At 41.6% G+C, this 12970-nt stretch overlaps 1 protein-coding gene across 2 annotated transcripts in view; it reads left to right on the top strand.

The window, feature by feature from the left end:
- The window catches only part of KIAA1328, a 171377-nt gene extending 162591 nt beyond the window's left edge, over nucleotides 1–8786 (top strand). For both annotated transcript variants that reach the window (XM_084225000.1, XM_084225001.1), the window contains exon 11: nucleotides 5536–8786. In XM_084225000.1, the coding sequence (XP_084081126.1) occupies nucleotides 5536–5746 (211 nt within the window). In that variant the 3' untranslated portion in view covers nucleotides 5747–8786. The remainder of the gene's footprint in view (nucleotides 1–5535) is intronic.
- Nucleotides 8787–12970: the final 4184 nt, after the last annotated feature.

Here is a 12970-nt window from a genome sequence, read left to right as displayed (position 1 = left end):
ACATTGCTTGTTTAAAGAAATACACATATATTTTACTGCCAGAGTATTTATGACTCTAATAAGTTTAGTTACTTTGTCTCATAAGGAGATTCCCACTCCTCCAAATATCAAACTTGTTGAAGTTGTGCTGGTTTTTTTTCAGGAAGGAACAAATGGTATTAATAGCTAAATGGGACTGTATGATATGAAAATACAATATTGTAGTTTAAAAATTGGACAGTGTGTAAGAAATATATTTTACCAGCAGTGGGAAATAGACAAACATTTAAAATCTTTTGGCATACCCTAGGATGTCTAAATAAATAAGCATTACTGTTCAGCCAGTTGAGGCAAGCAGGCCTTCAAGAGCACTGTTCTTTCTAATATCCTGCACAGTTATGGGTTCTGTGCATCACTCTTGCATAACCTGACCATTTTTTATGTACTGTACATTGTGGGACTGTCTGAGCTCTGACTGCCCTGTAGGTTTTATCAGGAGGAATACCAAGCAGTTTCAGGTGATTTCTCACCAACCATCCAGGGCATAAGTGGTCTTATGGTTCACAGAGCATCAGCTGTATTTGTGTGGTCATCATAAAATGTGAAAGCCTTCCTTCCCATTCAGTTAGGAAACATGGGACAAAGCAAGATTCACCTGTAGGTGTTCAGAGCTGTATTCCTGCTTCATGAGCAGCGAAAAAGACACACTGTGGAAAGAGGGATTTGGGTCTGTGCCATCTTGTGGTTTTTTTTGTTTTCCTTTTTAAAATGTGAATGGTTAATGATCTGTTCTGAATCATAATGGTTTATGATGTTTCCTGTTATCTTAGTGATAGACTTAAAAACTCTTCTTACATTAAGAGTTATAAACTCTACTAGATACTTATTTAATTAAGAGCCAATGCTGAGAGTTTCTAATAAAATTTGTGAAAGGGTTTTACTGACTGAGGAGACAAAATTCTAGCAGCCTATTTTAGTAATGCAGAGGAGATGAAGGGAATGCTTTCACAGCACTGTGCAATGCCTGACCAGGGTGGTTTTGCTACCCAGGTCGCAGTTCTGCTCTGACCCAACTGGACCAACTTGATCCCAGTTGTACCAGCCTCCCAGACTGTGCATCTCTGTGCTGCTCTCTGAGCTGTATTTGGAGTTTTATGTGGTACAATAAAAGTAAAGGTGAAAGTTCTTCATTGAAAGAAGAGCTTCAAAGCTTACTGTGGTCTAGTCTCCCAACTCTTATTTCTATTCTCTTGCCTATGGCCCTGCCTTCCTTCTGCTTTGTACACTAGTTCTTAGCGTTCTGTGTCCTACTGAATTTTTTGAAGACTTTAGAAGATGGCTCTCACCAAACTTTATCTGTCTAAATAGTTAGACTTCTAATGCAAACTTGTACACCTTAGAAATTTTCTTCTCCCATGATGAAACATGCATCAAGTTCATTAAAGTTAGATGAAAAAGTATACATGGGAGAAGTGTCAAAAAAAGAGATTGTTTTCCAGTCTGTTGCGGGAATGCGGTGAGAGACTGGACTGGACTGGACTGGACATTTATGATTAATGACTCATAACATTTGCCCATTTGTGGAGGCGCCAGGTTGCTTTGCAGAGGCCAGGTTTGCATCTCCCGAGGGAGGACATGAGTTTTTGGGTGTACATATGCTAGTCTGAGCTTGAGACAGAAGAGGTGAACTATCACAGCCTGGATCCTTCAAGGCAAGATGGTGCTTCTTGCTATGCTAATTGCTCTTCCTTACATAACTCCCTCAGTTGTTAAACTGCCCTCTTCCCCCCAGGGAAGATCTGATGGAGCATTATTGGCTCAAATGACAGGCAATCCCAGAGAAGGGATCATAAATTATCAAAGACTCCCTAAGTGCCCCCAGACTCATTTCTGGGTCCTCCCACCAAAGGAATGAAAGTTCCCCCCCACTCAGGGGAGGTACCTGGGCATTCCCACCAAGACTGAGTCTATTTTAACCCATTGGACTATGTGACATTTCATTTTAATCCACTCTAAGAGATCCATTAACAAGAACCTGGGTTACATTCCCCTTGCTCACTGACCTTCCAGCACACTGGCAAATGTACCAAAAATTGAGGACAGACTGAATTATCACCATCCTTAAAGGGACAGTTGCCCATGCCATTTTCCTTCTGTTGGGAGGGCAAAACCTATCAAAGAAAGTGTGCATAAGCACCAGCACTGATGGGACATTTGGTTGCTTGGTTGAACATCTGTACGTGAGGAATTTCTGTATGTGGCTTAATGTACAGTGCTGGTACTTCTGCAGAATATTTGGGATTTTTTTCTCCTCTGGAAGCAGTAACAATACAAGGGGACCCTTGGCCATTAGTTTCCTTTAAAAGAGTATTCACTATTCGCAAGCCAAGTTTGCCAAATCAGTTTTTCTGTTTGAAATGTTCTGATTTTTGTGTGGGTGATCCTGTAGCTTTGACTTCACTGAAGCCATTAAGCATTGTAATAATAATAATAATAATAATAATAATAATAATAATAATAATAATAATAATAATAATAATAATAATAATAATAATAATAATAATAATAATAATAATAATGCCTTTTTTAACTTATTTTTTTATTCAAGTCATGCAAAGAATTCACACCCTGGTTTTAGAGAAAGTTGGATTCAAGCATTCTGACTGTGTCTTTTTAAATATTAGGTTACAAAAAAATGGTGAAAAAATTGTCTTTGCAAGTTTCAAACCATTCTAGGTGTACTCTGTTGCCTCCAGCCAGATGCTGTCTGATGTTACTTAGATGAACCCAGCAAACCATTATCCTGGGATTAAACACTAAATACCTGCAAGGAGCATTCTCTTTATCAGATAGTGCTCTGTTAGCAGAGTTCATTCACTTTATTGCATATATAACTATGGTGTCAAATAGACTGATTTACAACACCTGGTCTTTTACATAATCTTTGCTATTTGCTACGCTTGTAATCTGCCAAATCATTTAGCCTTCCTGATAGCAGAAATGCTGTAAAACTTAGATAAACTTGCAAAAGAAATGAACTCGAAGGTACTGCTGAAATCTAGGGCCTGCACGTTTGCTGTAAATGCACTGGCTGGTTTGGTTTCCCCTGCCTAATCTGTGATTGCATGTGGCTGCTGGACAAATTGAAATTTTATGATAGCACTACCGTCAGAGGAGATAAGCATTTGTATGCTAGACTAGATTAATCTAAAAAGAAGTTTTAGGTGTGGCTAATGAAAGCAGTGTGTGTGTTAACTGGGTTTCTTTGGGGTTCAAACCATATGTGTGTATCTATATAGAGTCTAGTCTTAAACTTTCTCCATGTGAAAAATCTCATATATCTGTGCGCTAGTTCTTGCTATCAGTGCGGCTCATTCCATTTTATGTTGGAGATATCTTTGAGGAGTTTCAGTTTAAAGGGTACTTTCTGAATGCTAGTACAAACAACAGATTTCTCTAAAATGATCTGGTTTGGCTACCCCAAACTCCACATCCTTCTGAACTTTTTCATTAGGGTAACTAAAAGACATCACGTTTTTTAGGGTTAGCCATGAATAAGACCCAGTTGAAACAAAAGCTGTATTTTTTCATTTTGAGTCACTCATATTTTTCTACTTAGATAATAGAAAGACAAATGTAAAATGTGGAAAAGAAATTTGCAAATTAGCTTTTTGATTGTGAGTGAGATTAAATCTTAACACATCTGCAGGAAAATAAAACAACCTGTAGTCAAACAGGAGAGAGCCCTGTGAGGCAGTAATGTCAAGTCAGACTTATTAGAAATGACACTGACCATCAGATTGGAAGAAACAATAAAAATTGGAAGAAATAGCTTTTATAGCATGACTTCAGTAGTCACCATTAACACTGGTATTAACTCATCAGTGCCACTACTAACTCCTTTGAGCTGAGGGAGAGGTTCTGTGTCTCAGACATAACAATGTGTTACCTTGTCATGGGTGAAGTAACTTGTCATGTCAGACACTGGAATGGGCTTCCTGGGAAGGCCGTGGAGCCACCATCCCAGGTGGCTTTCAGGAATTGACCACACGGGGCACCTGGTGCTCTGGTCTGGTTGTCAGGGCAGTTACCCGTCAAAGGCTGGACTGTCTTGGAGGTCTTTTCCAGGCTAAATGATTCTGTGACAATGTTCTGATGTTGGAAAGGACGTAGCACTTGTGGAAATCAAGAAGGGCGTTCCTTATGGCATGGCCAGTTCAGGGTACGAAAACCTTTTACCTGCTGCTGCTGTACAAGGCTGTGGGACAGCACAGGTGGGGGTCTGCCTTTAGGAGGTACATAGGCCACTGCTAATCTCTCACATCCATAAGCTGGTGTAGATGTTTGTTCTTAAGGGTTTTTCATCCCATCTGAGTTGAGAAACCTCCCACAGCTGACTTAGCTGCTTAGTCTTTCTAGGTTCTTACAGTCACAAAAGTAAAAACAGAGGCTTTTCTCAAAGAAGAGAACAGCTTGAGGTGTTTCCTCATGCTATAGATGAACTATTTGCTTACAAAAGAGATAGATACCTTTTGGATCCAATCACTTATGCTGATAGTTTCATTTGGGTGAATTATGTTTTTTGTGCATGGAAGCCTTTGAATGTGCGAATCACTTCAGGGTTGGGAACATTGGGCAGGTTGGTGCTAACAACAGCATGGAATAAAAGGACTTTGGGGTAAAACTCTGGAGTGATATCTCTTACATATCACTGAGAGACTGCTGAAGAACAGGCTCCCTAGGGAAGCAGTGGAAATGGTATTGTTTAAGACATTTAAAATTGGACAGGAGGAAATATATTGTAATGATCCATCCTGTGCTGGTATTTAGATCAAGTCTTGTCTCCTGTGAATATTAATAGAAAGTCGCTGTCTCAAGTGCCTGCCATTATTCAGCGAGCATCACCAGATCACATTGGCTTGCCACCTTCCCCCATGTCTGTACTTGCACTTAAAGGACAGCCTGAGTGATGCTTAGCACCTTTGCCTTTTCTCTTGGTGCCTCAAGTGTTGATTTTGTATTGCCTTGCTTAGATTCTTTTCCTTCAGTGCTTCCACCGGACAGACTCCATACAGTACACAGAGATTTACAGGAAGCACATGTAGTTTGTGGTAATAATAATAATAAAGTCTCCTGCTGTTTTCAAATCCCTAAGAAACTAAATCAAGTGTAGAGGTCTGTTAAAAAAAAAAAAAGTGTGGCATGTGTATAAGTCACTTTACCGTTACTGGTGTGGGTCTGCCTTGTTTGGTGTATTTGGCTGTCATCTCTCTGAGGTCTGTGTTCAGTCTCCAGAGTTACATTACACACCTCAAATGGGAAAGCTGATGGAACAGCCTAAAATAACCTGAGCACCCATGCTTTGCTTGCCTCTTTTTCAGTACCTCTGTGTTGTCATTACTGACAGGAGTCCATACAGCAAAATTCGTTCTGTGCCAGTGGCCCCTGTCAAACAAATCTAGGTCTGGTCTGATTTATGGAGTCAGGAAAACTGGATTCAAATCCTGCATGGTGCTGTGATTTTAACAGAGCTGTTTTCTTGGTGTGTTTCTGTAGGTACCAAGCCTCTCTTCTTGACCTGGTGGAGGCTATGAACCCAGTATCTGCTCCAGGACAGCTCTGCTGGAAATCTTGTGACAGGAACAAACTGCCCTGCTGCGTGAGCAACAGGCTGTCCTCCTCTTGGTGCCAGAGCCCCTGCAGCCCCAGGAGCAGAGCAGATGAGCTGGAGGAGAGTCGGCTCCTTGAGGACATCTTCTTCATTTGACACTACTCCTTGGTCTACACCTACTCTGAAATTATTTGACTGATCACTGCTTGTTTTCCCTCTTCTAAAACATAGCTAATTAACATCCAGGTTCATTTTGGATTTAGTGATCATGATGCAAGTATATTGTTGGGGTACGCCAATCAGAAAGTGTTAACTTTTTTCCTAAACCTTTCATGTGCCAAGTAATCAATTTACAATAGCATTTTTTTAAAATCTACAACATTTTCTAATACATTGAAGTAACAGTTTTGCCAGCCTTATATCGGAAGTATATTTCATTATTGATTTTTTTCACTCTAAAGCAGTTTGCAAGAACTGTCTAACATTCAACAACCAGCATGTTCAAAGTAGATTATTTTCTAATTAAACAAGTCTGTTTAAAACCTGGCATATTATAAAGGTACAAGCACTTTAGTACTTTTTCACTGATTTTATGATCTACTTTTTCCTTCAACATTCTGATATTTAACACACTGAGTTTTTAGGGGATATATTGTAAGCTCAACTCTACAGTGTCTGATAATGTTAATAGATGATGTTGCAGGTTGATATACTAGGCACAGTTTTGAATTATATTCCTCTTTAAATCAGTGCTATTTGACAGAGTTTATGTGCTGGGTAATGTAACCCTGAAACAGCAGTACAGAGTCAGACATCGTAGAGATCCGAAACCTATTTGATGTACTTTTCAAGATGAAATACATAGTAGTGCTAGTATAAGAGCAGTCTTAAGACATTTTCACTAACTTGCACTATTTTGATCCTGCATCCAGGCTCCATTGTAAATAAGACAAATCAGTAATTATTTCCACTAGCAGCTCACAATGCACACTTTCCTGCCAGCTTTAATTATTCATGCTGTATCTATTTCAGTTTATTTAAATGCATTTCCATCTACTGCATGTACTTGGTTATTTAAAGAAATGTGCCGAATTGGTAAAAATGACTGCACATTACAGGATTAATGGTCATTTTCTCCACAATGCAGTGTTCATATTTTATTGTAACAGTAGCCACCGGCATGTGTTCCTAGAAATATGAGACTAAAATACTCATTTTGCACAGTAAAATTGCAGCAAGGGAAAGGTAGAATTGATCCAGTACGGGCAAGTTCTAGGCCATTTGCTCCCAAACACCACTTCATGGGCCAGTACTGCTTTTCAGACAGTCTCTTTAGGCAACCCTGCTTATCTTAATGGCTGGGTTGAGTTGCTGTAGTGATGCTTGGGGTATGACTGCTGCCTGCCTGCCCACGTTGCTCCTGTGCAATGTGTGATGCTCTGTGAGGTGGATCTCAGATGGGAGCGCCGCAGCCCCTGGCAGCACCGTGCTCCAGCAGTGAAACAAAAGGAGAGTGAAGGGGAAGAGGAACCTCAGGTTACTCTGGGCTGCTTCATTCAGGCTAAGTTTTAATCACAAATTAGGTGATATCCTTTCTGTGCATCCCAGATGAATTTTAAAAGCTGCTTGGAGGAGTTTAAAGGAGGAAAGCAGCATTGCTGGACCAGAAAATTACTGCTGTGGAAAGTCACTGCATGGTCTGTCCTGCTTTTAGTGAGGTATTACAGTTTTATGGAATATGTCCATCTGCTGTTGAATGTCCTTCTTGTTCTACTCCCTGAGCCTGTGAAGGCCCAGGTATCTGCTAGGAGCCCCAAAGATGTATTCAGTGCCCTGGCCCAAGTAGAGCAGATGGGAACATAAGTTTTCTTATTCTGTTGGCTAAGTAGTCTGCTGCTTAAAGAGGGCAGGAAAAAGGAGGAAAAAGCAGAGAAAAATATATAAGGACCAGCAGAAAATTTGGGGATAACCGTCACATAGATCTTAGAGTTTGGGGTTGTTTCATGGTGTTTTTTTAGCTTTTGTGGTGTTTAAGTGTTGGCATTTATAGAGAAACAGTTCTCTGATTTCAGTCCAATTGCTTCTTGTCTCTTTTCCAGTTTGACCGAAACTTTAATTGCCTTTTCTGATAAATGCTAACTGACCTTTCAAAACAGCAAAAAATACATGTATATTTCCTGAAAGGTGCCTTTCTGTTGAGAACACTCCATGGGAGCATTCTGTTCTTTGATTCTTTTGTGGGTGCCAATATCTAACTGCTTTGGGATTTCTTTTGATCACGTAAAAAAATCTAATTCTCAAGGTGACTTTCGGCTTGAATCTATATTTTTTGGTTGTTGCTCTTTTTAAAAGGACATTGTCAGGGTTGTGGGCTCTATGCAGAAGGTACTGTCTGTCAGTCAGACCTATACAGGGGGCACAACTTTGTGAATCAAAGTTTTCTAGTAAAAGATGGTTGAAATGCCTGATGGGTGAAGAGCTGTATGCTTTAACTCTCTATGAGATGTGGACAAAAGAAACAAAAGCTATTAATTTCATAGACCCTGTGGAAAGTAATTTTTTATAATGCTGGCTCTTGCTCTAGTTATCAGCAGTACATTAGGAATAGTGTTTAGCAGTCAGTGCAAGCAAAGATATTTTGCCATGAGGCACTACAAAGTTGAAGTTATTAAAACATTTATAGCCTTAGAAAAAAAAATCAATGATTGTCAAATAGGAAAGGACAAAATCAGTAGTTGGTACTGGGAGGGGAATTGTTTTCCATCTGCTAAAACAGTAGAGGAAATGCAAAAATTAAACTAGCAAAAGCAATGACAGTGTCCTTTTATGTTTGAGCTGCTATATTGGGAGCTTCTGCTGGGGAGCATAGACTGTTTGTCCAGAGTGTTCCCAGTGAATATCCTTCAGCTACACATCAGGCTGTGTTTTCCATGAGGCTTTGTGGAGTAACATGACTACTGCTAAGGCTCCTACCCACGCCTTCAGTTTGTGTCCTTCCCACGTGGTTCATGCACACACACTTGCTGGCTGTTTGTGTAGTTATTGCTTTTGTGCACTTTGCACATCACAGACCTGTAATAATCACACCCTTTTCATTTCTAGCCTTTCCAGTCTTGCTATTGAATCCCATCTCGAGCACGTGTTTATATGTGTATGTGAGGTCTTAATCTAATAAATTATCTGAGGGTTTAATTTATTCCTCTAGACTTTTATTTGGCTTATCTTCTGATTTATGTCCAGCTCAGCTGTCAATACTGCCATTGACAATGTGTTCCCCTTCCCACAACATCACATCATATTATGTTGTGAGTCCTCAGTTTACTAAGACACATGAAGAATTTGTTTTAAGCCTTCTCTTCCTCTCCAGGACATGAGTCTTACTGTGAGAAGGAGCAAGGCCTCCTTTGGAGCGTGAAGTAAGAGAAAGGTCTCAAAATACGAAGGAGAAGAGAATTGAAGATTCAGCACCACGTTTTGGAACAAAAAAGCGAATTAAAGAGTAAGGAAGAAAGGATGGAGGTGAAGGCAAGAAAGGACAAAGATGCAAGGCAGATAACTGTACCAAAGGTGGAGATGAAGTGGGAGTGAGCCAGAGGGCAGAGATGAGTTGTTAAACTAGAATAAGCAGGTGAAGGACAATTGTGTGCTTGTAGCTTAAAGTGAGAAATGTTTTCAAACACTGGTTCCCATAAGGGCCTTATGACTCCACACCCTTTTCCAAATCATGTTCCTGCTTTTGAGGAGTTACTGTCCAAGGCATGCTTGGCAAATGAGGGAAAGAAGGAAATTACCTTGACCTAACTTTAGCATCTCCTCTTTAGGGTAGCTGGACAGGGAGGCCAGAGCACCTGAAGAGCAACTGTGCAGAACCTGGGTATAACCCAGGGCATGGACTGAACTTAATTGCTTGCAAGGGACAATGACTTAGGTGGCTGAAGAATAGGAGACTGGAAAGCAAGAATCAGAATAAACAAATGAAATTTGCAGTGATCCAATGAGCTGTGGAGGTTTGGTATTAAGGAAGGAGAGAAACGAGCTTAGCTGCACTTCAGAGAGATTGAGCCTGAGATATCCAAAAGACAGCCCTTTAAAGTGCATGTGAGCCTGAGGTTAAACTCTAGAAGCTGCAGCAGAGATTTTCTCAAATATGACCTCCAGGCTGTGTTTGAATTTGTACCATCTGTGGGGGAGAGAGCACAGCCTGGTTAGTGAGAAACCTCCTTTTTCACTGTTACTAAATTTATGAAATTGTGTGCTAATTAGTGTATGATTTATAAATTTACATAACTGCATGCTACATAAGACAACACAGAATATTGAATGAGGTGATTTAAACCAGCAGAAGCAATGTAGTCTGACTGGGTGGCTTTCCTCTGGAAAATGCCTCTCCTGATCCAGACCCACTCCCTGTATCATTGGAAGGCTTGTCTGCTCACAGTGACAATAAATGTTTTACAATATTATGACTCCATGTAGCTGAGGGACATCTAGCTCAAGCATTCTGACATAGCTGTGCAGCAGAGCTTTCATGGTGATCCCTGACTAGGGTGTTTGAAAGCAGAATTCAGCTAAAAAACAGCAAAAAACCCAGCTTGGGCTGGCCAGTGTTGGTGCTTGAGGACTCCTGCATTTGTTAATGGGTGGGGGGGGGGGGGGTGTGTGGAAGAGCATCCCAGCTGCAGGAAAAGGATGGTTTGGTGGGGGGAGGGGAGGAACTGGATTTGTTTCCCAGCTCCAGGGAAGCCAATTTGCCTCCCTTCACCGGGTTCTGTGGGTTCTGTGCTGAACTGTGTTTAGCACGACATCTCAAAGGGGCTGTGACCTGTTGTAGTGTGTCGCAATTTCCTGTTCTATTATTCCAATATTGACCTATATCAGTGCCCACAGCAGAAGGCACTGGAGGTATCCACCAAAATATTACAGTCTGTGAACTGTAATCTGTAAGAGCAGAAACATATGAGCCAAATGTTCCTATTGAACAGAAGCTGAAACTCTCGGGCTTCATGTATTCTGAGGTTTGAAGGGAGGCTTGAAGGCATTGGGGAGCTAAACTGGAGAAACTCAGATTTCACTAAGAGGTGAGGTCCTGACATATGTAAGGTGAGAGATGCCCAGGTGGTCTCAGCAGATGACCTAATCCATGAGCTGCAGTGAGAGCCTAGTTTCCGTGGTTCAGGATTCATCCTGAGTATGTAAAACAAAATAATTTTCACTCAGAGCATGCAATAACCAGTGTGAGTTCGTTCTTTCAGGTCTGTCTGCAGATAAGAAGAAAGTGAAAACCTGAAAAAAGGCATATTTCCTGGTGCTTACTGGCAACTACATTAAAACCTTGAAGCATGGGTTTGATTAAAGCAGCTGCCCAAACACAAAGTGTTGAGTATTGTGAGCATTAAGAACAGAGTGGGAACTCCCCTCCTCTCCTCCACCTGATAATGAAGGAAAGGACAGGATGAATTCACAGACAGAAAATCTAGTTCATTCTTGAATTAGAGATGACTACGAGAAAGTTGCATTGAAATTTTAAAAGTGCCTTGTCAAAATCTTCCAGCATGCAATTATTCTTGCAGCTACAAAACTGCCTTATTTCGACGCTGAGGTTATCTGCCTGAATTTCCAGCTGCTGGACATTGTTGTGCCTCTGGAAGCATGATTACAAAGTTGCCATGTAGCCAGACTGAGTACCCCAAAGGCTCCTGGTCAAGCCTTCTCTTTGTTGAGATGGCCTTGTGTCCTCATGTCTTTTTCAGCTACTGGATGATTTGGAGGGCCTGTTTCTAAACTTTGTATAGCATTTATGTGTCTTGAAAGGCTTACACTAGAGCAGGATACCCAGTTCCAGTGCTGCTGATGTGATATGGTGACAATGTGGCCTAATTTCTGTACAACCTTTCCTTTTTGCCACTTTCAGAAGCATTTTGGGTTTTTTTTTTTTTTTTGATGTGTTGGGCTGAGTACCAGGTCAGATCATGGTTTTGTTTCCTGAAGCAGGAATTGTGTAAGAAGTGAAACCAGAGGTCCTGCTAAATTTAAAAGAGTTGAGGAGGAAAGAATTACGTGAAGTGGAAATACAAAGCAGGAAAGAAAAAGATTGCAGGACTCAGTTTGGGACAGAGCATGAACTTGTGGGTGCAGTACCTGTGAACTCAGACACCTTGAAAACAATCTGCCAGACACATTCTTGATGGGATGGGGGAGACCCAGACAACACAAACTCTCCGAAGGAGAAGAGTGAGCAAAGCACAAGGCAGTGATAGCAACAAAAACAGACAAGACTTTTGAGCTGCTGGTGGGGAGGCAATGACATCTCTGAATTGCAGAGGAAATGGCTCCTTGTCAGTGGAGCTGGTGCCCCTCTATTTGCACTTGTGCCTTTAGCACAGGGATCTCATTACCAGAGAGCTTACTGGCAGATTGGAGAGATCGCAGTGAGGAGTAATAAAAATGATCAGGGACTGCTATAATTGACATAATGAGGAAACAAGATGAGAAGAGTCAGATATTTATAGCATGGGTGAGAGAGACAATTAAAAGGTGGGGTGGGAGATGGACTGGATGACCTGAAAGCCTTGTCTGTGTCTAATAACTCCTTGTCGTCTGCTGAACAGAGGACTTGAATTTACTGAGGCTGTCAATCTGACTCTTAACAGCCCTAACTTCCTGTGTTGAAATGCTCAGGTGGGTGTACTCTGGCTGTATTGGCACTGTCAGGATGTCACTGGTGCTGTACTTTGCTTAAAAAAGTAGTCATCATCCATGTTGTGGAAAAAAAATTGACATGCTGACAGTAAAGAGAAAAAAAATTAGGCCTTCATAAAGTAAAAAGCCATAGAAAACCTTGCTGAGGGACAGGGCTGCCTGGGAAGGGCTCCTGGTTGTTCAGCTGATGATGCCGAGCTCTTTCTGCTGCCTGGAGGGTGGCCTGTGGAGAAGGAAGGTCCATGGGGAGGGAGAAGATGTGAGAAATTTTCTCTGTGAGCTGGCACCCAGCTGTGCATGCAGCTGAACAAAACCACTGCTCCCCAGGATGCACAGATGTGACCAGGCTGTTGTCCCCAACAGCTGCTGAGCTCCACAGACAGCTCTTGGAGCAAGTTCTGGGCTAGGCTACAGCCACGTGTGGGGTTTTGCTTCCCTTCCTAGTTCGTCCGTGTATGTTCCTGCACTGGGGCCAGGGTTAGTGTCCAGGCAGGTTTTTATAGCTCCAGTGTTTGCTCTGGACTTGGGAGATTGCAGCAGGATTGGAGGCAGCCAGGCTGGAGACATCTCAGCTCCTGTGTTGCAGTCAAATTAAAACACTGCTATGGAAAGCAACGGGGCTGTGTGTGTTGGAGGCACTTTGGGGAAATATCAGAGCGGTGCTTGCTGAGTCTGGCGGCG

This window comes from Fringilla coelebs (assembly GCF_963513975.1).
Source record: "Fringilla coelebs genome assembly, chromosome: Z".
Classification (NCBI taxonomy): Eukaryota; Metazoa; Chordata; class Aves; order Passeriformes; family Fringillidae; genus Fringilla; species Fringilla coelebs.
Note: the sequence above shows the minus strand (reverse complement) of the source record. Positions and strands in the feature narration are given on the sequence as shown.